The 25,913-nt window shown below is 42.1% G+C and overlaps 2 protein-coding genes and 1 long non-coding RNA gene across 3 annotated transcripts; all 3 read right to left on the bottom strand.

The window, feature by feature from the left end:
* Positions 1 to 476: 476 nt before the first annotated feature.
* rffl (ring finger and FYVE-like domain containing E3 ubiquitin protein ligase) lies at positions 477 to 6,050 on the bottom strand. The gene is made up of 7 exons (XM_044119855.1): positions 5,779 to 6,050; positions 4,214 to 4,394; positions 3,711 to 3,908; positions 3,379 to 3,606; positions 3,108 to 3,312; positions 2,154 to 2,177; positions 477 to 2,080 (listed from the first exon to the last, which is right to left on the bottom strand). Exons 2-7 carry the CDS (start codon positions 4,391 to 4,393, stop codon positions 1,893 to 1,895), a joined length of 1,023 nt encoding a protein of 340 aa, XP_043975790.1. The 5' UTR covers position 4,394; positions 5,779 to 6,050; the 3' UTR covers positions 477 to 1,892.
* Positions 6,051 to 6,868: 818 nt separating this feature from the next.
* Positions 6,869 to 20,345, bottom strand: LOC122833018 (mucin-2-like). Its single transcript, XM_044120314.1, has 17 exons — positions 20,148 to 20,345; positions 19,882 to 20,077; positions 19,541 to 19,626; positions 19,355 to 19,448; positions 19,132 to 19,260; positions 18,303 to 18,489; positions 18,059 to 18,228; positions 16,817 to 16,929; positions 16,241 to 16,357; positions 15,557 to 15,739; positions 15,312 to 15,447; positions 14,455 to 14,607; positions 14,280 to 14,372; positions 12,791 to 12,900; positions 12,194 to 12,352; positions 10,602 to 10,901; positions 6,869 to 10,467 (listed from the first exon to the last, which is right to left on the bottom strand). The coding sequence occupies exons 1-17, from the start codon at positions 20,343 to 20,345 to the stop codon at positions 7,159 to 7,161; spliced, it is 5,733 nt and encodes a 1,910-aa protein (XP_043976249.1). The 3' UTR covers positions 6,869 to 7,158.
* Positions 20,346 to 22,576: 2,231 nt separating this feature from the next.
* On the bottom strand, positions 22,577 to 25,568 carry LOC122832771. The gene is made up of 4 exons (XR_006370870.1): positions 25,488 to 25,568; positions 23,976 to 24,142; positions 23,542 to 23,671; positions 22,577 to 23,458 (listed from the first exon to the last, which is right to left on the bottom strand). It is a non-coding gene; the product is annotated as an uncharacterized LOC122832771 (long non-coding RNA).
* Positions 25,569 to 25,913: the final 345 nt, after the last annotated feature.

Below are 25,913 nucleotides of genomic sequence, written 5' to 3'. Positions count from 1 at the left end.
AAAAGGGAAAAGAAAAAACTTTGAATCCCAGAAAATCCCACAAACATCAATCTGATGGAGAAATCTGGTTCTGTTCAGGGACGACTGTAGAACCTTTGGTGATTGTAGTGCAAAGGCAGATTTTACATAAAATTAAGAAAATTACAAAAAAAAAAAAGTGTCTTCAGTCAGAGGTTTCTTCCACGTAGTTGTAACAGAGACTGCTACAGGAAATTTCATACTCACATCCTTCAGGGTCTAATTTAACTCTGAAGATTATTGAATGAATGAGTTACCTTTAATTTCAGGAAGGAGAGAAAGGGGGGAAGAAATGTGGCAAATGTCACTGGGTCTGGGAATCGTACCAGCGACGGCCGCGTCGAGGACTCAAGGCCTCCAAATGTGGGTCGTCCTGTCCCCTACGCCACCACAGCACGCCCCTAAAATTTTATTTTAATAAATTTTAAAACGCTGCCTGAATAAAAACACGACTCAGATCCGTTTCATTACAAATTTATTCTGCGCTCAATCCACAAACTAAAATCTGTTACAAATAATCCCTTTGATTCCAGAATAATCTGGAGGTTTATTTAGCTTCCAGCTTCATTTGGAGTATCTACAGAGGTTCCCAACCTGTGGCTCGGGGCCCCTGTGAGGGCCGGACACTGGATCAGTTTAACTCTGCAGCTGGAGGGTCCGGTTCTGATCCAAAACCAGCAGGCAGAAACCACGGATTTAACACAATCAGAGAAAAATCAAGAGCAAAATAAAACCCCAGGAAATTTAAAGTGATTCAGCATCAAAAGGTTTTAGTGCAAACAGAAGAAGAAGAAGAAGAAGAAAACTTCACACAGGCTGCCGGTAAACATCATAAAATCATCTGTTAGACTTCAGACATTCAGCAGAACCTCCTGGTTCCTAAAGGTCCAGAGCAAGAAAGAACCTGCTCTGGACATTCCCAGAAAACTTCACTTTATTCCCTTTAAACGGCAGCAGGACTGCCTCTGCTGCCCCCTGGTGGCTCGGCAGTGAAATCCTGATCAGATTCTATTTTCCCTTTCATTCAGTGATTCATTAAAGTTGCAAGAGGTCAGATACTTCACTTAAACACTTTAAATCCCACAATTTCAACATAAATAATGGAAACAAATTGGTTAGATTCAGACTCTTCTTGTTGAGCCAATCATCTGAGGCTGGGGGCGGAGCTACACGGCACACCTGGAGCTTGTTACCTGAGAGCTCAATCAGTTTATTACAGACTTTTAAAAGGTCCTGCATCCGTTGGTTCTGTTGGGAGTTGCCAGCACCCCTAGTGACGGGTTTCATAAGGAAATGCTGAGTCACTGGTTGCCATGGCGATTCCCTCGTAGCATCAGAACAGTTCTGACCCGTGAACTATCTGGAGAACAAACTGTGACTCTGGAAAAAAAAGTGCTGGTTTGTTCAGGTAAAGTCCAACTTCCTGTCTGGTCCAAAGACTCTTCTTCGTGGTTCTGGGGCACGGTGAGTAACGGGTCGGATAGCAGCACATGCTACGGTCTCTGTTGCCATGGAGATACCACCCCTCCACTGGCCGGGTCCAGTAGCAGGTCCCTTACACCTGGATTGTGGGAACGGTTCCCAAAAGGCACTTTGAAGGAAGAATTAACCAGAAACATTAAAAAGCTCAGAGTTCTGACCCGGTTGGGTCCAATCGTGACCCAAACATGATTCAGATTAAGGCAAGGCGGAGAGTTTGTTCTGGGATTCTGGTCCAGGACCTGAACACGGGTCGGGTCCGATCTCACAGTGTCACACTAGTACCAAACGCTTCAATCACAGCAGAAGAAAAGAGGAAGCAGTCATCAAGTCTCCTCAGCAGGTTCTGGTCGGTTCTGAAGAGGAGGCGAGGACTGGTTCTGGAGAACCGCAGCTCAGGACCGGAAGACGTGCACGGCCCGGATCACGTACTGCCGGCAGATGGGACACTCGCTCATCCGTTTGCCACACTTGGTGCAGGTGACCATGTGACCGCACTCCAGCAGGACGCAGTCGATGGGCGAGTCCATGCAGATCTTACAGAGGTTCTCCTCCTGGCCCGGCGCCGGCCCGGCGCCGCCACCTGCAGGAGGACCGGACAGCGTCAGACACGGAAACATGCAGCGGCCCCACCGGACACACAGAACCACACTCACCTGCAGCGTTCACAGAGTTAGCCGCTGAAACAGAAAAACAGTGACATCATCAGAGAAGCAGCCAATGGGATTCAGCGATCCCCAAAAGCATTAGCTCTGCTAACAATGATGTGCTCAATTTACATGGTATTTAGCAGAAGCTAATGCTAAATCACTCAACCAACACAGTGGTTAGCAGAAGCTAATTTTAGTGAAAGCTAATGCTAAAGCACTAACTTGAATTCAAATTACATGTCGACAGACAACAACGCTCAAGATGCAGTTTAATTATAGCAGCTAATTATCATTTACACGTCCTGTAATGGCCTTACATGTAATATTTATATCTTGTTCTCTAATGTCCGTTTTACTTTGTTACTCTACGTTTCTTCCATCCATCCATCATCCATCTATCCATCCATCCATCATCCATCCATCCATCCATTCTTGATATACAAAAAGTTATTAGGGGAAAATAAGAAAGAAATTGTTTTCATCCGCTTCAAAATAAGAGCAGGAATATAAAAGATTAGCTGCTTGAATAATTTTTAAGTCAATAAAAAGGTCAAAACAGATGTTGAACTTTATTCAACTGAAAGTTTAACAAAAAGCCAAGAAAATTAGAGCTTTAGAATTTATCCGGAAAAATTAATTTAGAGGAAGTAGAGAGCTCAAAATAGTTTTAAAGTAGCAAAAACAAAATTAGCTCCACCTTTATTATGGAGCTAATTCTTAGCATTCATCCAGAAATATAATTTTAGGAGCTAACAATTAGCTAATTGCTAAGCTAACATTAGCTCTGCTACCACAGGGTTAGCATAAGTGTGCCCACCACTGCAGACCACCAATCAAACACTTCCTGCTCACTTTGGAACAGAACCAGAACTGATACTGGTCGGACTGGACCAGAACCATTAGAACCCAGATGTTCTGATGGGTTCCTGTAAACGGGGAAAGTTGTTGGGTTATCCTCACCCAGCAGGTTCTGCTGGTCCTGGTACAGCCGGGTCACGCGCTCCATCAGCTCCCACTTCTCACAGCAGCCTTTGTAATCCACAAAGTTCCGGGCCAGAATCTCCTTCAGCTGCCGGACGCTCAGGTCCTCGATGTCGTCCACGCTCTTCAGGTCCGACAGCGAGGCCCGGCGCCCCGACACAGGCGCCTCCTCTGGGTCCCAGGCCTGGAAGACACGGGTCGGTCAGCCGAACCGGGCCGGTCGAACGAACAGATCTTCTATGGAACTTACCGGGTCATCCTCCTCCAGATCAGCATCAGAGGGCGGAGTCTCTGAGTCTGGGGGCGGAGCTTCAGGCTCCACAGTGGGCGGGGACGGACTCGATGCGTCAGAGGACGAATCAGAGACGGAGATGCGAGGCGTCGGGTCAGGAGGGTCAGAGGTCACGGTGGGAGTGTCGGGGGCGGAGCTGCCGGAAGGCGACGACTGCTGACTCAGCACCAGCTCCACCAACTCCTCCTGGGGGACAGTAAGCACTGGTTTAACTGGAGGGAACCAACACGTCCACAACACCTGCAGGCGCTCTCTGATTGGCTGCTGCTGAAACCATGACGACACGTCACCTTCTCTCTGCACAGGTGGGTGGAGACCTCATGCAGGTGCAGGTAATCCCTCAGCTCCTTCACCTTCAGCTTCATCAGCTCCGCCCGCTCCAGCAGGTTGCCATAGAAACGCTGACAGGTGTGGCAGAGGCGTGGCCGCAGCCCCTGCTGGGCGGAGCAGCCGCTGCAGTAGTTCTTCTTACAGTCAACACACACATGCTATGGGACAGGTGGAGACGGGGAAACTAGTTTAACATGAAAAATCAGTAAATTCAGAACTGCTCCACCAGAGGGCGCCATTTTACTTGAAACATTTCACAGTTTAACTTCAACTAAACGTCAGTTTCAGCTAACACCTTCTTTCCTCCATCTCTTTAGACATTCACCAGCTGGAACAACAAACTGAATTTCCTGCATTTCTAACTTTAATCTGTCTGTTTAACCAAACTCATCAGATCGGCTCCTGAATTGAGAGCCCATGACGTTCAGGAGTTTCCAGACTGTAACTGATAGGGGGGAGTTACCTTCCTGGCAGGTGTGTCGAAGGAGCCGCCGCAGGCCTTACAGGTGTGCTCAGGTGGAGGCGAAGACGGCTGGGAGTTGAAGGCCGAGTTGGTGTAGGACTGGTGTCTCCTGTCGGCTCGGCCTGATGGGTCCACATCCGTGGAGTCCATGCAGAGCCAGTTACAGCAGCAGGCAAACATCCTGACCACGACAAGCAGAACCGTTAGGCCAACCAGAGATATCACGGATCTGGACCGGACTTCCAGATTTGGACTTCTGTACGAAAGCACTCACATTCTTCCGTACACCGGAAGTCTGACCAGAAATGTGTCATCAGCTGCATAGGAACCAAAAACGAGGTGCGAACAATCCCAACGTAGTTTCCCTCAGAGCATTATCAGCCTGGCGGGCCACTAGGCTTAACCCCGCCAGGCTTAACTTGCAAATTATGATGCCTGCTTGCACACATCTGAATTCTTGCAATTTAAAATTTTACATTTTTTGACTCAAAAAATGTTTGAGTCAAAAAACATTTTTTGCGGTTTGGAAACTATCAATTAAAATCTTTAGATGATTACAGAGAATCCTGAAGGAGAGGGAGCATAAGACTGAACTTTGGACCAGATTCTGCTTTAATATTTGCTCTCAGGACTCATTTATGACAGATAAAATATTTTATTTCAACTACAGCTACGACTTTTATCATAGGTGAAAGACCTTTATCACTTCCATTAAGCACACTAATATCTCTTATGTGAATTTATTTACATAACCTAAAGTCCATATTACATTGTTGAACAAGACATATCACTTCTATTTATTGGTTATAAAATTTCTTATACGTTTCTTTTAATAGTGAATTTGTGAAACAAAAAAAAACCAGATCCATGAAGTGGCATTTTACAGGAATTGACATACAGACTGAAACTGCTGCTGTCATTAAAAATAAAAGCAGATCCGTTTTACCACAAACTGGGTTTGTTTACAGATGACGTCACGCCAAACCACTGAGAGAAAACTTTTACTTTCATTTTTTTAAACAGAAACCGAACATTTGACATGATCTTTTAAAAACTAACACACCCAATGAAGTAAAAAATGTCCTTGGATAAATTCGGCTTGATATTTTAACGAAGAGGATTATTATTTAGCAATTATTATATCACACTTGAATCCATCTAAAGCTGTTGAAGGAAACTTAATTTAATACAAAAAATGTTGTTTTACCTTAATTTCAAAGTTTTATTTGAGCCGAATTATAACATAACCGCATTTTATCAGTCATAATTCAGTATGTGCGTTTTACGTGAGCAATTGTTTTACCGAAGGAACAAAATATTTAATGAAGTATTCTCTTGCTGGAGTCCGGCTGGCGAGTCTGGAAATTACCCCAGGCTGCTAGCAGGCTAACCGGGCTAACGCCAGGCTAATTAAACAAGTTCATAAACACCAAAGAAGAAGAAAACCGACTCAAAACAACAAAGAAGACTAACTTAGTTCAGAGTCGGAGCGGGTTTAAAGTAACCTGGTTAACCGTTTAACCCAGTTTAATAATAAAAAAATAAGTTTAAACCGAAAGGCTTACCTGTTGGAGACAGGAGAGCCACCGCTAACAGTCAGGCTTGGCTAACTTAACAACTAGTTAATGTTAACCAGAACTAACCAGCAGTCTGAGCCTCAGGAGGCGAACTGGTTAACAAGACTAGTTAGCATGACGAGGTTTGAACATGGAGGAGCTCAAACGATAAAGTCAAAGTGAAGGCAACGAGATAAGAGCAGAACCAGGAAGAGTTTTTAACCACACGCACGCACACGCACGCACACGCACACGCACACGCGCACACACACCATCACACACCCTCAGGCGTGTGAGAGTGTGAATAGGACACACACACACACGAATGTGTGTGTCCTATTTTCAACAGTGGTCCTCGAGGTACACTGCCATGCATGTTTTAGGAAATCCTCTGCTTCAGCACACAAATTCCAGTTGACGGCTGACCAGCAGGGTTGTGCTGAATTGTAGTCATCTGAATGGGAAGTTGAAGCAAGGGAACATCTGAAACATGCAGGTCAGTGTGCCTTGAGGAGCAGGGCTGGAAACACTGCACTAATACACACCATTAGAGTTGGGAACTAAAACTTTAACATTAATAGTTTTCAGTTTTTTATCCAGGGGTGTTTCTAACACTCTGGAGTACAGGGGGCTCAGCCCAGCCTTATTTTTATTTTTTGCCATTTTCTATTTATTTTCCAGTCATGCAAAAATAAAACTCCAATCTGATCCAATCAAGCTTCAGTCATACAGTCCATAAAATTATGATGTTGGACCAAAGTATAACACATAAAAATGTGGGAAAATAAAATGCATAAAACAGAAAAGGCAGTCAATAAAATCTAAAATAAAATTACACATGCAGTTAGTCATACACAAAATTTGGAAAAACTAATATAAAACCATGCCATGTGGTGTCAAAGGTCAGGCCAAAGCCCATTTTAAGAGGCCAGTCCATCATGGTTACTAGTTATTTGTAAAAATGTCGCCCTTTATCCTATTCTATAAGTAGAATAGAAGGCAGATTTTTGGTCATAATGCATTTATTAACACAGGGCAGTGCAAGTAGTGCTATTGGCTACAATAAGATTCAATAAGACAAGTCTCAGTTGTAAGAATATTCATTTATTTAGTTGACAGTGTCACATTAACAGTTCTTGCATGACTTCCCCCTCCACCTCTCAAACAAAAAAGACAGGCATATTAAACAGAAGTTAAAATAAAACAAATTAAATGCAATTTTAACAGTGCTTCACGAACTACAATTAAAATCTGCTCAAATTATTTACTCCCAAAGAGAAATCAATTCAATTCATAAAATTAATATAGTGCTGATTCACTACAAATATTTAGTCAATTTAATCCCATTATAGAGACACATTCAAGTCAATTACAAACATTTCAATTTCCCTAATTAAAGAATACTTGGATTGAACAAATCATAGCTGCAATGCACAGAGAATAGGACAAGCATACAGGGTCCCCTCCAGAGGATGTTGAGTTAGTTACACCTGCAGTTTCAAAAACTGTACTGATGACAGAGCTGTTTGTAGTTTGGGCAGGAGTTGAATTGTGAAAGACATTTGGAGTTCCAGGGCTGGTGTAGGTTACAGTTACAGGAGTGTTGTTGGTCGTAGATATTGGTGTAGTCTCAGGACTGGTGTTGGTCATGAGCACTGGTGTAGTCTCATGTGTGATGTTGGTCATGAGCATTGGTGTAGTCTCATGTGTGGTGTTGGTCATGAGCATTGGTGTGGTCTCAGGAGTGGTATTGGTCATGACCATTGGTGTGGTCTCAGGAGTTGTGTTAGTCATGAGCAGTGGTGTAGTCTCATGTGTGATGTTGGTCAAGAGCATTGGTGTAGTCTCAGGAGTGGTATTGGTCATGACCATTGGTGTAGTCTCATGTGTGATGTTGGTCATGAGCATTGGTGTAGTCTCATGTGTGGTGTTGGTCATGAGCATTGGTGTGGTCTCAGGATTGGTGTTGGTCATGACCATTGGTGTGGTCTCAGGAGTTGTGTTAGTCATGAGCAGTGGTGTGGTCTCATGAGTGGTGTTGGTCATGACCATTGGTGTGGTCTCAGGAGTGGTGTTGGTCATGACCATTGGTGTAGTCTCAAGAGTTGTGTTAGTCATGACCATTGGTGTAGTCTCATGTGTGGTGTTGGTCATGACCATTGGTGTAGTCTCAAGAGTGGTGTTGGTCATGACCATTGGTGTAGTCTCATGTGTGATGTTGGTCATGACCATTGGTGTAGTCTCATGTGTGATGTTGGTCATGAGCATTGGTGTAGTCTCATGTGTGATGTTGGTCATGAGCATTGGTGTGGTCTCAGGAGTTGTGTTAGTCATGAGCAGTGGTGTAGTCTCATGAGTGGTGTTGGTCATGACCATTGGTGTGGTCTCAGGAGTGGTATTGGTCATGACCATTAGTGTAGTCTCATGAGTGGTGTTGGTCATGACCATTGGTGTGGTCTCAGGAGTTGTGTTAGTCATGAGCAGTGGTGTAGTCTCATGAGTGGTGTTGGTCATGACCATTGGTGTAGTCTCATGTGTGATGTTGGTCATGAGCATTGGTGTAGTCTCATGTGTGGTGTTGGTCATGAGCATTGGTGTGGTCTCAGGAGTTGTGTTGGTCATGAGCATTGGTGTGGTCTCAGGAGTGGTGTTGGTCATAAGCATTGGTGTGGTCTCAGGAGTGGTGTTGGTCATGAGCATTGGTGTAGTCTCAGGAGTGGTATTGGTCATGATCATTGGTGTGGTCTCAGGAGTTGTGTTAGTCATGAGCAGTGGTGTAGTCTCAGGAGTGATGTTGGTCATAAGCATTGGTGTGGTCTCAGGAGTGGTATTGGTCATGACCATTGGTGTGGTCTCAGGAGTTGTGTTAGTCATGAGCAGTGGTGTAGTCTCAGGAGTGGTGTTGGTCATGACCATTAGTGTAGTCTCATGAGTGGTGTTGGTCATGACCATTGGTGTGGTCTCAGGAGTTGTGTTAGTCATGAGCAGTGGTGTAGTCTCATGAGTGGTGTTGGTCATGACCATTGGTGTGGTCTCAGGAGTGGTATTGGTCATGACCATTGGTGTAGTCTCAGGAGTGGTGTTGGTCATGACCATTGGGTTGGTCTCAGGAGTGGTGTTGGTCATGAGCATTGGTGTGGTCTCAGGAGTTGTGTTGGTCATGAGCATTGGTGTGGTCTCAGGAGTGGTGTTGGTCATAAGCATTGGTGTGGTCTCAGGAGTGGTGTTGGTCATGAGCATTGGTGTAGTCTCAGGAGTGGTATTGGTCATGATCATTGGTGTGGTCTCAGGAGTGGTGTTGGTCATGACCATTGGTGTGGTCTCAGGAGTGGTGTTGGTCATGACCATTGGGTTGGTCTCAGGAGTGGTGTTGGTCATGAGCATTGGTGTGGTCTCAGGAGTGGTGTTGGTCATGAGCATTGGTGTGGTCTCAGGAGTGGTGTTGGTCATGAGCATTGGTGTGGTCTCAGGAGTGGTGTTGGTCATGACCATTGGTGTGGTCTCAGGAGTGGTGTTGGTCATGAGCATTGGTGTGGTCTCAGGAGTGGTGTTGGTCATGAGCATTGGTGTGGTCTCAGGAGTGGTGTTGGTCATGAGCATTGGTGTGGTCTCAGGAGTGGTGTTGGTCATGAGCATTGGTGTGGTCTCAGGAGTGGTGTTGGTCATGAGCATTGGTGTGGTCTCAGGAGTGGTGTTGGTCATGACCATTGGTGTGGTCTCAGGAGTGGTGTTGGTCATGACCATTGGTGTGGTCTCAGGAGTGGTATTGGTCATGACCATTGGTGTGGTCTCAGGAGTGGTGTTGGTCATGACCATTGGTGTGGTCTCAGGAGTGGTGTTGGTCATGACCATTGGTGTGGTCTCAGGAGTGGTGTTGGTCATGAGCATTGGTGTGGTCTCAGGAGTGGTGTTGGTCATGACCATTGGTGTGGTCTCAGGAGTGGTGTTGGTCATGACCATTGGTGTGGTCTCAGGAGTGGTGTTGGTCATGAGCATTGGTGTAGTCTCAGGAGTGGTGTTGGTCATGAGCATTGGTGTGGTCTCAGGAGTGGTGTTGGTCATGAGCATTGGTGTGGTCTCAGGAGTGGTGTTGGTCATGAGCATTGGTGTGGTCTCAGGAGTGGTGTTGATCATGACCATTGGTGTGGTCTCAGGAGTGGTGTTGGTCATGACCATTGGTGTGGTCTCAGGAGTGGTGTTGGTCATGACCATTGGTGTGGTCTCAGGAGTGATGTTGTTCCAAGCCATCAGTGGGACTACTGCTGTGTTCTCAGTGATAAGCATTGTTGCAGAAGCAGAGGTGGAGTCGAGCACAGGAATGGTTGTGGTTATATGATTGATGTTGGTCACAAGTGAAGTTGTGCTACTTGGGGCAGTTGTAGTAAGGGTTATTGCGGTTTCTGTACATATGCCCACATTTCCCACTCTGTCTACAGCAGCTAGCTGTACACTCTGTGAACAGCAGGTGGAGCTGTAAGAAACTACTGTTATATTCTCCCCCCCTACTCCAACCACATTGCTGGTACTGAAAGTACCATTCCCTTGGCGTAGAGAAATTGTTTCAATTCCAGTCCCATTGATTCCATCTGTGAAATTAACAACAAGCTCCCACTGGACAGATGCACAGAGGAGAGGAGAGGCTGGACAAACACCTGACATTCTGTCTACCTGGCACACTGGAGAAGAATGGTCAGTTACCTGGACAGAAAAGGAGGTAAACGAGGTTAAGGAAAATTATTTTAAAAACTGATAACCCTCCAACTTGTTGTTGTGTTCAGAAATCAGATTCAAGTATCTGATTTCTGAACATACCCAGCTGTGTCATGTCTCACCTTGATAGCTACTGAAAACCTGAGCACCACATAGTTCATTTCCGTCCCATCAGCGTTCTCAGCAACAATAGTGAGGGAAACATCTGTTCCTGAAGCAGCACTGGCTGGAGCTATTAACACCACCATGTCACTAGCTTGACCACCATCACCTGCGCCGATGCTCACCGAGGGAGTCTGTACCATGTCAAAGTCGCGGTCATTGCTGGCTTGTATGATGAATGTTCCAGTTTCCACTGAGGATACGGTGAAAGATACGGAGATGCTGGAGCCAGGTTCAATAATCAGGCTGTCAGCTTGAGCCTGGTATAAAGGAAAGGAAAATAGTGTTTGGTTTTAAATCGATGGAGTAATTCTGGTTAAAAATGGTATCTTGAATCATCTTTTGTTGAGGTAACCACAGTCATCAATTCGATCAATGAAAGGACTGATTTCATTCAAATTCAGTTCAATTCAATTCAATTCTAAAGTCTTGATCAAAAACTGATTCAACATAGTAATCAACTTAATGAAATCACATCTGAAGTCAGGTCTATATTGTCCATTTTATGAAACTCAAGAGTAAAACTATGTATGTGCACATATGTGTTATTTTGTTTTATCTTTTAGGAATTTTACTAAAAAAGTAACTAAACTAAACCTTTTTTTTTTCCAGTGCTATATGCCTAAAGCTTTCAGGCCAAAGATCACTTCCCCCATTTAACAAACACTCATGCACCACCTGAATTGAAATTGCCCCTGCAATAACACATCTTAATATATACAACCTGAAATGTATAGGTCTCTTAACTCACTGTCTTTGTGTGAAAGGTGGCGCTGTTTTATAAGTGACTGGCCACAATAAAACCATGACAAGTTCTGAGTATTAGATTCTAAGCTTTCCAATGATAGAAAACACATGGAAGTTGAAAAAGCTCTCAGTGTTGTGTGCACTAAAAACATTTTAGGGATATATGTAATTTAGAAGCATAATAATGAAAAAATAGACGTAAGTAGAGTTGGCAAAAACAGACATTTTCTTTCAGCCAGTAGGTAGCTCAACATCCATCCATCCTTTTTCTTACACCCTTATCCCACTGGGGTCACCAGGGGTCCAGAGGTCGACGGCCCAGAGGTGGGGTCACCCATCCATACCTGTGATGGGGCGTCCATTACAGGTAGCCTAACACAAATCATTTTATTTTAGATTGTAAGATGCAGCTGGTCAGTGTGGGGCGCAGCGCTGTTCACCGCCTCATCACCATCATGTCGCATTCAGACCTATTTCCTCATGCGTAGGACATGCTACGGATCAGAATAGTGTTCAAAAACAAAAGCTCTGCAACTCACCCTGAGAAACTTTCCACTGAAATGTTCTGTTTTTTAGTGACCCAGTGTTAAGCCATTTATCCATTACTATTTTTAAACACTGTACTTTGGTAAGCTAACCGTAGCGTTGCACTTTGAGCTCAGTTGTTTACATGCGGTATCTCACTGACCACTAGGGGACGCCCGCGGACCACATCCTTCAGATAACCATGCTGTTTGTCCCTTTGTGTATATTTCACAGTGGTGGGCACACCTTTGAGACCGGAGTGGACAGAAAGGGTACTGACGGTAAGAGAGAGACGGGAGGTTGTGATCTGTGTGTCAGCCTGTCTCTGGAAGCTGCTCGGTGTGGAGGCAGAGTTCGTCTCCTGTCCCGTCAGCCGAACCAGGAAGCTCCGCGCCGGGACTTCACTGAACGTCACCAGATAGTCGCTGTTTCCTATCGACTGTCCAAAAAACAAAACACAAAAACTTGGTTCCTCATTCGGCTCCCAATCTATTCAGTGTTTCCACCAAATTATGCATCAAAAACTATTATTTAGACTCAGTATTGTCTTTTTTACTATGCTTTGTGTGTCTTATATGTTCGAGAATTACAGCCACTGAAAAGAAAAAAACACAAAACGTTAATCTCATAATTTTCCTTTTTTCTCAGAAATCAGACTTTAATCTTTTGAGATCAAAAGTCAGAATTTTGAGAAAAAAGTCAGCATAATCCTCTTCTGTAATTTTACCAGATTTACCTACTTGAGGCATTCCACATTAAGACTATTTCCTGCTGAACTGATATTTAATTTCTGTGATTTTACAGAAAGGAGTTTGGTCATAATCTGGAGTGAATCTCTTGAAGAAGTGAATTGATCTACAAAGAGAACGTTGCTTACCTGGACTGATCCATTGACTTGTGTTGATGTGGAGAAGTCTAACAGAGTGACGTCTCTGACTGTAGCTGTGTCACTTCCTGTGACGGTGACCCACAGAGTGACGTTTTCACCTACAGATCAGAGAAGAGACGGAGACACTGAGAGTTCAGGACAGAGGAGTCCAAACTGAAACACAACAAATAAAGTCATCTGATTGTTTGTTTGTTTCGTAGGAGAGAAATGTAGATCTGAAGATTGGAAGAGTGTTTGCTGTATTGAAACAAAAAAAGTTGTCTGTTAGGATCCTGAGCTGCTTTGAGGTTTATTTATTATTTTGTTTTCCATAGTTTCTTTTTATTTGATCAGTCTTGTTTCTGTTTTACTTTAGTTCAGTTCTTCTGTACAACGTATTCCAAATTATTCTGACAGCAGATTTTCTAAACATTTTATGGATTATAAAGAACTGCAGACGATCATTGTGTGAATGTGCAGCATCACATGTACGAAAATCAGAGTTATTTCAATCAGAAACATCTTAACAGAACCGGTTCCATGTCAACAGAACCGGTTCCATGTCAACAGAACCGGTTCCATGTCAACAGAACCGGTTCCATGTCAACAGAACCGGTTCCATGTCAACAGAACCGGTTCCATGTCAACAGAACCGGTTCCATGTTAACAGAACCGGTTCCATGTTAACAGAACCTTCTCTGGTATCAGAACAATTCTTCATCCTTTAACTTTGAGTTTCTGAAAGTTTCTGTTGAATTTCTCTGCAGGACGTCAGAAAACCTTCCAGAGCTGCTGGTTGATCTGAACTGGATTCAGATCTTCTGCTGGAGGAAAGTCCAGAGGTTCTCAGTAGGGTTGGGGTCAGAGGTCAGAGGAGGATGGTGACCTCACCATGAGTTTCTGCCCATAGCAGCCGATGACTCAGTGGTTTTCCTTCAGCATCAGATGGTTCATCATCATGATGAAAATGATTTTACTGCTGAAGGTTCGACTCTTTCTGGACCAAGACAGAAAGTGATCAGTCAGAAAGTCCAGATACTTTGCTGAGGTCATTTTCACACCTTCATGGACTCTGAAGGGGCCGACCAGCTGTCTCTCTCTCTCTCCATGTCAGCCCACAGCATGACTCCACCACCTCCTTGCTGATTTCTCAGCTGTGTTATGGAGTTGTTTTTTACTGAGGAAATCTGGCGCTACTAAAGGTGAATTTGACCTGAACGCTCTTTCCCCTGCTAACCTGCGAAGCACAAAACTGGACCAAATATCGCTTAAGAAGCGAGATGTTTGGATAGATAAGTATAACAATTGTGATGAGTTGGCTTATTCGGCAATCCTGAAATGAAGCAGATGTGAGGTCAAGAGGTCTGAACATTCCCAAAAAGGAACCCCATCCACAGTCAGTTCAAAGATTACCAGAAAACCTACGTAAGATCATACGCAAAACACCAGCAGCAAGCCGCTTCAGGAGCGTTAATATTGTTATATTTTGGGTTCTGACCTGTGGAGGGACGTCCTTCCTTGGGAATGACGCTGCTGTTGGTGCCCTCTTGTGGTTCAACGAGGTTGTAGACAAAGTTCAAGGAACTCTGACCTAATGAATTCACACAAAAAGAAAATAAATCTCAGATTTGGAAAAAATAAAGATCTAAAGCCTCTGACCTTTATTTCTTCACCTGTGACCTTGACTGTGCAGACTGTGTAGCAGTTGAGTGTGATCGCCCACCACCCTGTCTGGTTCTCAGGGTTCACGGTTAACAACCACAGGGTTCCTAAGCTAGAAAACAAACCCAGGGAGCCTGTGGACTTACTGGAGGTCTGAGAAACTCCTGCAAGTTACAATAAATGTTAACAAATGTAGCTGTTTATATAAGCAAAAGAAGTGAATAATTCAGTACTGCCTAAAAAAAGTTAGTTGTAATTTATTTCTCTTTTATTTCAAGTGTGCTAAGATATTTTGGTAACACTTTATTAGAAGACCTGAAGACTGATAACACCTGAAAGAGAAGGAATCTTCATGAAAGTTAAATGTTTACTCAAGTACTGAGTAACTGACCCAATTATCAATCATCTAATATTTAAAAATGACACCATCAGTACCAGAAAGACCAAAAGGTCTCATATAAATATCATAATTACAAAATCACAAAATCAGGCAAAGAACATTTTTCTGAATCAGTTTCTTTCAATAAAAAACTTTAACAGAATCTGCAGGTGTGTCCGTCTGGTGGAGTTTTGGTTAAAACATGTTTGTTTTCATGGTTTTCATGTTTTCTGGAAGAAAATCCAGAAATTTTACTGAAGTATGAGAAAAAATACTTCAGAATAAAATTACTCAAGAAAAAGTAAAAAGCACAGCGCAGTAAAAATACTCCTAAAAGTAAATTTTTCCAAGTAAATGTAACTGAGTAAATGTAACTAGTTACTACCCACATCCCTTCAAATAAAGACTTGGTAAGACTTTGTGTTATTACAACAGGCCACCAACAGGTGGAGCCATACTAGGTTAAAAGCAGATTGTATTGAACTGAACCTGTTGAGCTTGTTAGTGTGAAGGTGACATATGGGTCTCCAGTGATGTAAATCAGCATGTTGCTCAGAGTCGTGTCAACGAGAAATTTAAAATGTCTCGGAGAGCCGGGATTCACCGCCGCCTGGAGAACGGTGACCTGGAGGAGAACAGGAAGGACAGCTGCTGCACCGATGAAAAGCAGAGCGGCAAGCGACATGGAGACGTGTTCGTTCCTCCATATCCAAGGTTCAGACTCAGAGACTCACCACGGCTCCAACTGATAATTTCTCTATTAAAGGAGTTTTCACAGAAATCGCTGAAATCTGGCTCTTGTCGATTTCAATGACCAGACCTCCAGACGCCTGGGCCAGATCCTGATACAACTGGTTGGGAGAAACTACAACACTTCTGCGACGTCTGGCACCAAACTGGGTCAAGATGGGAACGACCTGGAAGAAGAGAAAGATTAATAAACACCAACCATAAGTAATGTGTGCATTTTCAATAAAGTGAGGCACAAAGAAAGAAACAAATCACTTCCTGATCTCAAACTGAGATCTATCAGTCTGGATTATGGATCAATTTCCTCCACTGAGACGTTTAAGACTCACTACCAAGTATTAGCTGCTGTTGCTATGCAACGGTTAGCAACAGCAGCTAATACCTGAACAGGTTCAGGTAGAGCTGGGTGATATGGACAAAAAATATCTCAATACTTTTTCTGTATGAAGTAGTTTTGATAATTACGCCAATTTGGTTTAAATTTCAATAAAACTTAAACAACAAATTCACATAAGTATTACAACACAAATGACAGAAATTATCTTAAATTAAACAATAAGCTTGCTTAAGAGTTATAGAAACTAGAAAACTGTAAAATAATTCAAATAAAGTCCATTCTGCCCATTAGGCCTCATCTGTTATCTGCCATTCATTCATCTGTAGTTTACCTTGGACTTCGTGGTCTCTATCAGAGCGGTCACAACATTATTCAGAGACGCGTCTTTGGCTTCAGCATCAGTGAACAAAAAAATAAAGGAAGAAGGAGGAGCTGCTGTCAGGGCAAGCTGTCAGAGAAAAACAAGAATCATCATTTACAGGAGAGGTAGATTACCAAAATATTACACTCCAGTGGCAGTGGCACCAACCTTTACTCAAGTAAAAGTAGAAAAGTATTACTTATCATTCATATTTAATAAGTACACCATCAGATGGACCAAACTATAAATGGAAATTTTGGTATTTTAAATTTAAGTTTCTTATTTAGGAAAGATCCCAATAATTCAACTGCTTTCTAACAAGTTCCTGCTAATATTTATTTATCTTAAGTGACTCAAGTAATGAAAGCATCAGTATTTAAGTACCAATCCATCTGATGGTGATCCAGACCTCAGGAGTCGGATCCCAGACAGATCGGTAAACCGAGAACTTCACTGTTTGGCTGAGTGAAACACTTTGGATCCATGTGCAGTTGGGTTGTGGGAGATGTTTTTGATGGCGGTTGTTAAAATCCCGTGTCGACTCACTCTCAGTCCAGACATGCTCATTTCCGGGTTGTCTCCACCTCCACTAGGAGTCAGGCTGTTTATCTTGGTCAACATTTCCATTGCATCAGTTGTCCTCGTCACCGGACCAACTCCTGCAGAGGAGGAAGAACTGTGAATTCCCCAAAATGGAGCTGATTTATTTCTGTTTTTAGTAATAATTTCTGTGATTAAATTAACAGAAACACACAATTTCATTATAAAATTGTGATTTTTAATTTTACAATAATATATATTTGATCAGGTAGAAATCATTCTTTATCCGGGCTAATAGAAAAAACAAATTGCTCTGGGGGTCCCCCTAGTGGCCGGTGGTCTGAATTGCCGTGCAATGTGCAGATCGCATCCAAACCGCCAGATAGAAGATAAATTAGCAAAACAATGTCCCCAAAACGACAGAGAAAACGAAGAGGAAGAATAGAAAAAGCTAAGGTAAAGGTTTTTTCAGTCTATCTTGGTAATGTATTGTTTATAAAAAAGATGAGTGGAGCTGCTAATAGAAAATTAGCTTGATAGCATCCTTGAACGGTTCAGTTCAACAGCCAAACATTTATGGTAGGGTCTTTGTGTTTCTATGAACCTGAGTTTTAACTTTAAATAAGTTGATTCTTGTGGTTGGCCTTAAATGTTTCTGAGGGTTTTTGGCTTCATAACGTTTGATAACAATAGTTAAAACTTCTCAGATCTAGTGAAATGTTTATAGATCAGGCTACATGGCTACTGCATTAATATACCAATGAGCTGCTCTAAGCTGCTGTTTGTTGCTGTGCATGATAATTTATGTGACTGAAACGAACATTATTTTCACAACAACATATAAGTTAAAGAAACTGAAATGATTTGAAGGCTCAGAATCAGCCCAGTACCGCTCCACTCACCAGTACCTAAAAAAGTAATTTAATTTTTAGCTATTTGAATTAGCCTAAGAGAAATTGATTTAATAAAGGGTGTCATGAATATGTTTGCATGTATTCCATGTTAAGTCCCGTGCATACAATTTTTTGTTGCTTTTATTAGCAGTATTGATATTAATATTGATGATACAGGCATGTATCATACATATTAATGTAAACAGCACTATCAGAGTGTATAGCAGGTGTGTGAATTATCTAATCATCTGACTGTTGATTGCAGCCATCCACATTATTATCAGAAATAGAGGAGACTTGAATGTAAACCTAGGAATAAATTAAAAAGGTTATTTTTCTTCTGCTGGTTGGATACCTGGATCATTGAAAGGGACCAAAATGTATTCAAAGGGCTCAATTGGTTTTCCTCTTCTTTCATTAATGATTGTAGCTGTGACTGCTTTGACATAAGCAATATCATAACCCATACTACCCGTGGTGTCCACCACAAAAACCAGTGCAGATGCTTGTGAGATGTCCATCAGTCTGTGGGGACACAGGAACCAATCAGGTTTCACATGTGGACACTGGGATGCAGCAGGCTTCGCTACGTTTCCAACCTCAGGAATGTTCTGTCTCCGATAGCGACCCTAATGTCCTCCAACAGGTCCACTGTGGCGTCCATGGCCAGGTCCGCCGCTGTTCGGTGCAGCTGCCCGTGAGAAGACCCGTCCGTGTCCTTATTGATACCGCCGGTTGGCTCGGTTCTGCTCGTCTGGTCAAAGATACCACCGTGGCTGCACTTACCTTTAAAAAATACATATAGATTCAGATCAGTAAGAGTTACGGAGAATCTGGTGGAACGAGGCGAATGATCACCACCAGCAGGGAATGAGGGTCAACTCGGACAACGGGACAAATATGTGTACGTGTGTGTGTGTGCGCGTGTGTGTGTGTGTGTGTGTGTGTGTGCGCGTGTGTGTGTGTGTGTAAATTACAGCCCTTACAGTCATAATATTTGGAGATGTTCCAGGGTTAGCGCAGTCATGTCCTCATAAGTCACATAAACCAGACAATGTCCCCATGAGCTGCATAAAAATTTGACTTTACCAAAATATAGCTAACTAAAATCTCAATAGATGAATGTTTTTCTGGAAGTATGAATAGAAAAACATTTGATTCTCAGGCCTCTAGAAGCTTTGGAAGGGCGCGTACCCATTTGTCCTATTTTTATCATGTGTCCTTATATTTCAAAAAAACGCGCGCGCGTGTGTGTGTGTGTGTGTGTGTGTGTGTGTGTGTGTGTGTGTGTGTGTTTCTTCCACTCCATGTCTCAGTTATGCCTCTTACAGTAATAATATTTGGAAATGTTCCGGTCGGTGCAGTCATACCCCTCTGGACACTAAACAAAAGAATCAGTTTTTTTTCCAGAGGAATTAAAGTTTCTACCTGCAGGTTTTGCTGAAGATGTGGTGTTGTAGTAGCCTGAGGTGAGAAGTCCCTGCTGCAGGACTGCAGGCAGTATGTTGTCTGAGCAGCTCAGCCCAGAACAGCTCTTACAGGTTGGAACATCAGGACCTGATGCATTCAGAAAGCTGGTTATTTATCATGTTCTTTACTTTAATTGAAGAGTTGTTAAACCTCCAGGTCTGTTGCTTTAGATTCGTTTTACCTGCCAGGTTCTCCAGAGGCTGATCTGGTCTGATCAGAGCTCTGTAAGCTGTGGTTCTTCCCAACTCCACCCAGTTACTGTGGCTGTAAAAGTCCTATAGATAAAAAACAAATAAAAATATTAACAATGTTTTTTAAAAGTATCTTGGTTCCAGAGAAAGAGGATTCTGTCGTTCCCAAGCCTCACCTGGAGGGTGTGACAGATTCTTCCAAGAGTTATTCTGGCTGCCTGAAAGTTTTGCTTCTTCACAGAATCTTTTAGAGACGACAGTCCTGAAGGATCGACAAAGATTCATGAAAAACTAAAGGAAAGACGTAGAACAGCTGCAACATCACTGAAGCTGTTTGGCATCACAAACTGGATCGAGTTTGTCAGTGAAGCAGTTCTTTCTGCCTCAATATGAGCCTTTTCCGTTGCTTCTTTCTCACCATTAATAATAAAGATGACTTACACTGAAATATTTCCAACCCTCATGTCTGAATTTGATGATTCATATTTCTCTGACTGTCGCTGTGCTGCAGTTCTACCTTGAGTGATGAGGCTCCTGCCGGTGAGGAAGGCCTCGCTGTGGAAGTGGAAGGCCGGGTCCGGTGACAGCAGGGCGTCGCTGCTGTGGTGAACGCTGTTGATTGCAGCTTGGAACATCTCGCTGGAGACGGGGAATCCGGGCAGCGGCACAGAGCAGGCCTTTTGCACTTTGTTAACCGACAGTGTGTCGGTTATCTGGGGGCAAAAGTGAAAGTCAGATCATGTTGAGGATGTTTGAGCAGAAGACCACTTCCAGGTCAGGCACCTCCAGAGTGAAGCTTCTGCCCTCTGCAGCAGCAACGTCCCGGCAAACCTCGGCTGTTTTCCTCAGAATCGCCGTCTGGGTGACGTCACGATGACTCAGCACCCAGAAGAACAAGGAGTTCGGCATGAAGCTCTGGGCGAAGCCTGGGAGGGTGAGAAGCAACGCTGCCAGGAGGTGGAGAGAAGATCCGACTGCCATGGCGGAGCTGCAAGGACCACAAACGTCAAACTTCATCCGTTCCAGCTGCTGCAGAACTGGAGGCAGAGTTTCACTTCACTGAAATATTTACAGTTAATCAGTCAGTTAATAAAAAATAATATTTTCGGTATTTATTATTTTAAATAAATATCTGCAGGACATTTATTTACAAACCCAGCATTTCTGTTTAATACGTTAAAAATCATATTTAATCATAATAAAGCTACAAATACCAGAAAGAAATGGTTCTGTTTCTAAATCTTTCTAAATTATTCAGAAAAGGTTTTGAAAAATATTATATTAAAACTTTGTTACAGCTTCAGGGCAACAATTTCTTCTTTTAATCTTAAACATTTAAAGGAAAATCTGCCAACAAACAGCAGCTAAAATCCAAATGATGAATCAAAATGACTGGAAAAGTTCAGTCCATTTATCATTTATCAGTTAATCACAAAGAAAATGAAGGAAAATAATCAGAACTGTGTGTAAATAACTGTCATTTGGTAAATAATGATCCTTTTAATGCAACTTTAAAAATGTCATTATTTACCAAAGACAACAGTCACAAAAACTCCTTCATGTTTCTGACACAAAAACAAAATCTGATCAAATTTCTCCTGCAAATATCTGACTTTACTTTCATTAAGACAAAATAACTGATCAGGAAGAAGGAAACGTTTTCAGTCAATAATTCTTGATCGTTGATGAAAACATTCTGGTTCTGTCGGCAGATAAATTCATTTATAACAAAACATTTTTGTCATGTTATAAATAAACTTATCTTCCAATGGGAGCAGGTTGTGTTCATTAATATCAAATATTATTTACTCTGTAAAAGCTCCTATTTTGCTGAGACGTTACTGTAAAGTAATTTTGTCTGAATTAAGTTGCGCTGCAAGAGCAGAAAAACCTGATCAGATTTTGTTTTTGCATTGTGATCAAATAAAGGAAAATTAAACAGAACTAAACAAACTAAACTAAGTACCAATGAATGTAATTTAAAAATCTCTTAAATGCAAAATGTTTTTAAAAAGCCAAGTAATGTTTTGCATCTTCAAACCTTTGGATGTTGCAGCGTTGAGGAAGTGCTGATCCGACGCCACGGCTGAGCGTTTATACCTCCATCAGAGGGCGAGAGACTCCACCCAGAAACACTTCACATCCTCATTCTGCAGAACCAAATCAGCTGCTTGGTTTGGCTCGGGGGAACGCCTCGGGTTCTCGGTGGAACGCCTCGGGGTTCTCGGTGGAACGCCTCGGGTTCTCAGAACGCGGTGCAACGTTCTCCGTATTCCTCAGAGGTTTGTTGATCACATTCAGATTTACTGGCCAACAAACTAAACTTCACCTTCCAACGGCCCAAAAACATGAACTTCACAGGAAATGAAACGATGTTTACAGGTACAAATAAACTGTAAAAACACATTTGACCAAATATTTAAGTTTGACTTCTAGTGCAAAAGTCTTTATTACAATGGAAATACGACAAAATTAACGTCCAACTTTTCAGCAACATAGAAAATTGTTTGAAGTGAATAATTCTTTAAATTTGATGAAAAAGTTCTAGTTTCACTGCAGATTATTTTATAAATGAAATAATTTGTGGAATTGTCTGCAGACTCAATCCTGGATTAAAACCAGTAATTATTTTAATTTTATTACCAAACCAGGAGAAACAGAAACACGATTAAAGAAAAATCTAAACTGTTGACTCTCATCAATAGATGATGTTTTATAGATGCTGAACTTTCACAATCTGCTTAAAAGGCTTTTATTTTGGAATCACCTGGAGATGAAATATATATTTCTAGCTTTCAATGACGGCCTCGTCGTTTCAAAACCTGCTGGACGTCGATACACTTACAGTTAAAAACGTTAAAGTTTAAAACTCAGGAAAATAAATCTCCTGTTTTTAAAAGTTCAGTTAAAGTCCAACGTTTGAGAAATGTTTCAGGGGATGTTCACGCTGCGGCAGCGAGACTCAATTCAGAAAGGAAATAAGGATTTAAACAGGAAGTGATGACTGAGTGAAAACCAGAGGAAAAAGTATCCAAAAATGAAGTAAAGTAAAGAAGTATCTGGTAAAAAGTATAAAGTACTGAGTAACTGATCAAATGATCAATCATTTAGTATTTATAAATTCCTAAAATATAAAATTCTGTTGAAATTTTGGTATTTTAGAGAACAAAATGACAATAATTAAAAAAATAAAATTTTTCCAAACAGATGAATCCGTCTGCAGGATTTTCACTTTATTTTGTTTTTCATTCAGTGGGAAGAAAATACAGAAATTTTTCTCAAGTAAGAGAAGAAATACTTTATAACAAAAATACTCAAGTAAAAGGAAAAAGTAACAAAACTTCTTAAAAAGCATTTTTCAGGTGATGAGTTGAAACCCGACTGGTGTGAAACTGACCGGTTTGAATGAAAACAGAGTCCATGTGTATGTTTGTCATTATGCTGTAATTTTGAGATATTTTTAACAAACAACAGCAATAAAACCTGCAGACAATAAACCTTCAATGTTGGAGCGACGGGAACCTTCAGGGAGGTTCTGGTGAGGTTCTGGTGAGGTTCTGGTGAGGTTCTGGTGAGGTTCTGGTGAGGCGCTCGGAGCGACAGTCATCCAGACCAGAACAGACTAGAACCTGGAGGTAGATTTCTGTTTCTGGAAAACACAGTATGGTTGAGAGCTGAAGGTCATTTGAAGGTTTTTAACCAAAGATTGAACTAAAATCACCAGGAGAGTCGAGGACCTGCTTCATCTCTACCGATGGTTTTTCTCATCTTTCTTCAATAATTGAATCCAGAGTTTTTAAACTTCATTTGGAAGAAGTGTGAAAAACACCTGGATATCACCAGCAAAACAACAACAGGAATATGGTCAGAAGTCAGAGGGCTGAAAACGGATCCCTGTGGAACGCCGCAGTGAGCAGAGCGGGTCGGGATCCGTTTGGCCCGTCCGCTCGGTGCCGGGTTAACGAAGTTCATCCCAGAGATCGTTTCCGTGCAGCTTGAAAGGCGGCGGCGCGGGGTTTGGTTCGGTACGCCCGGAATGCAGAACATCTGGAACTAAAAGGCTTGTTTCCCTCCATCACCTCAACGTCTTCATTCTGTTGTGACAATAAAAAGATTTTCTTCCTTGTTTTTTGTTTTTGCTCAGCTGTCAAACATGGTTTTTCACTTGAGGACTCACATTATCGCCTGATGCCTGTTGTTACGGTTTGGGTTTAGCTTTAACTCTCAGGTTTCCTGACGTTTCCAGAGAAACTCATCACAATCAGCAACACGGACGTCAGATCTGGTGCAGCGATGATCGGGTCGCTCTGTGACCCAAAGGGAAATGAATTTAGATTTAACCAGAACAAAAACAATAAATCTCTCATCAACTTTGGACCATTAAGTTACTGGTTTAGTTATAAACCAGTAGATGTAACTGGTTTATAAAAAGGGTAACTTGTGTTAAATACTTATTTTCTCCATTAGAATCGGATCCGAAAGTAAAACTGAATTTACTGATCCGTCCTGGATCCGAACCCATGTGGATCGTCACCAAACCTTCAAGAATAACGTCGCAAAAAGGTCAAAACTCAATGAATGTCGGCAGCCCAGTCAAAGGTCAAAGGTTACCTGGAGCCTTGGCGGGTTGTTCAGGGGAGCAGACTGAGCCATGCAGGAGTTTGTGCGTCATCCAAACTGGAGCTGCAGGTTTTCATCTTTATTCTGAGCGTAAATAATCCGACCCAGAAGGCGAACCGCGGCGCCGGTATGAGGAAGTCCAGCTGGGTGGAACGGATCTGATCATGTCATTAAAGCAGACAAACATCAGAGATGAAATCAGGCATGGCATCCATCGGGTCAAAGTTCAACCTCTGAGGGTTTGAACTGGGAACAGAACCGGCTGCTGACGGACTCTGTGTTGGGTCAGAACCCTAAGGAAGGTTTATTATTATTCAATAATAATAATATTAATAATAATAATAATAATAATAATAATAATAATAATAATAATAATAATAATAATAATAATAACAACAACTCTCCATTTATTTCCTGTTCTGTATTTCAGTTCAAATCATTCCAGTCCAATGAATAACTTGAATCGGTACGAAGCTAACTGCCGAACACCAAACTGAATATTTTCAGGGAACAAAAAATGAGTTAAAAATTTGAATCTGTTCTGGAACAGTTCAGCTCCAACATTCACTGTTTTTCACTCCGCTGCCTGGTGTCAAACCGTAAGAAAAAACATTGTCCACATCAAAATGTTTTGGATGAGAAAAGACTGAGAGTCGGACAGAAAGACGCTCAGCGTGACGCCGGATCTGTCCAACTGTCATCAAACCGGCCAGCATCCATTAGTGCAACTGATAATCTCTCCTCAAAGTATCGATGTCGCCTGCGGACACAGAGACCGGAGACTGGAGTCGTTTCCTTGTGGGAGGCGTCCTGAACCAAAATGGCTACCACGGCCTTCTGCAGTGCCATCTGGTCAGGGTTGATACTAAACCAAGTATTGACCCAAAACTTGTCTTAAAACTCATTTCAAGATTTTTATATAAAAACCTTGAAATGAGTTTAGACTTTACAACATTTACCTCGGTGGAAGGAGAAAGGATAAGACGGTAAACTGGACAGGAGAGCGAAACCAAAAGCATGGCAACTTCTGGAACAACCTTCTGAAGACGAAACCATGAATGTGTTTAGCTTTTATCTCTGCCAAAGGCGGCTCCTTCGATGAGTCAAACGTCTAAAACCAGTCCTGGTCTAGAAATTGATTTTAATTTCTTTTCTAACTCCAATTACTTTTGTTTCAGAGCAATGAGACATTAAATTGCATCATTTCATGGAAAAACCTTGAAAAATCTGAGGTGTTCTAAAACTTTTGCCCAGTAGCGTAAAGACCGAAGGTCCTGGAGAAGCCATCTTGTTCTTGAGACACTTAGGAAAGACTTCCAGGAACGACAGAGAATTTACAGGAAGTGGAGGATTTCAGCAGCAACCAAGACTGGAACTAAGGTTTTCCTTTTATTAGAATTAGCGGTGAGAACTGCTAACTAATATGCTAGCTGCTAACCTTAAAACACCGATCATAAAGGTCAGTGCTGCTAATGCGCTACATCAAACAATGTTGATACTCACCCCGTTACATCGCCCTCAGCAGTTTTAGAGTTGTTTTGGCTAACTCTAAACAAATGACTGTTTTGAATTGATTATATTTTTCTCAATAAAGTTTTGAAAAAGATGAGAGGAAATGGAATTGCTGGTTAAACGTCTTCAAAATAAAAGCATATATGTGAATGCCTGACTACACTCGATAAAACTTCCAGCACAGATATCAAACTTTACTCAACTAAAATTTTATTTTCTAAATTATATCTTTATTCCAGGAAATTTATTTAGGAGAAGTTAAATCTGCTAAATGCCTTTGAAATGATCAAAAAGTAGCTCAGCTATCTGGACGTTTGCCCACCGCTGATTTAAATGTTTCACTTATATTACTAAAAAATAAAAATGACTGATTCTGGTTTGACCTTGAAGACCTTCAAAGGTTACAGCGGTCGACAT

Source organism: Gambusia affinis, linkage group LG06 (assembly GCF_019740435.1).
Source record: "Gambusia affinis linkage group LG06, SWU_Gaff_1.0, whole genome shotgun sequence".
In the NCBI taxonomy this organism is placed as follows: domain Eukaryota; kingdom Metazoa; phylum Chordata; class Actinopteri; order Cyprinodontiformes; family Poeciliidae; genus Gambusia; species Gambusia affinis.
The sequence above is the reverse complement of the archived record's forward strand: the minus strand, read 5'-3'. Positions and strand labels throughout refer to the sequence as shown.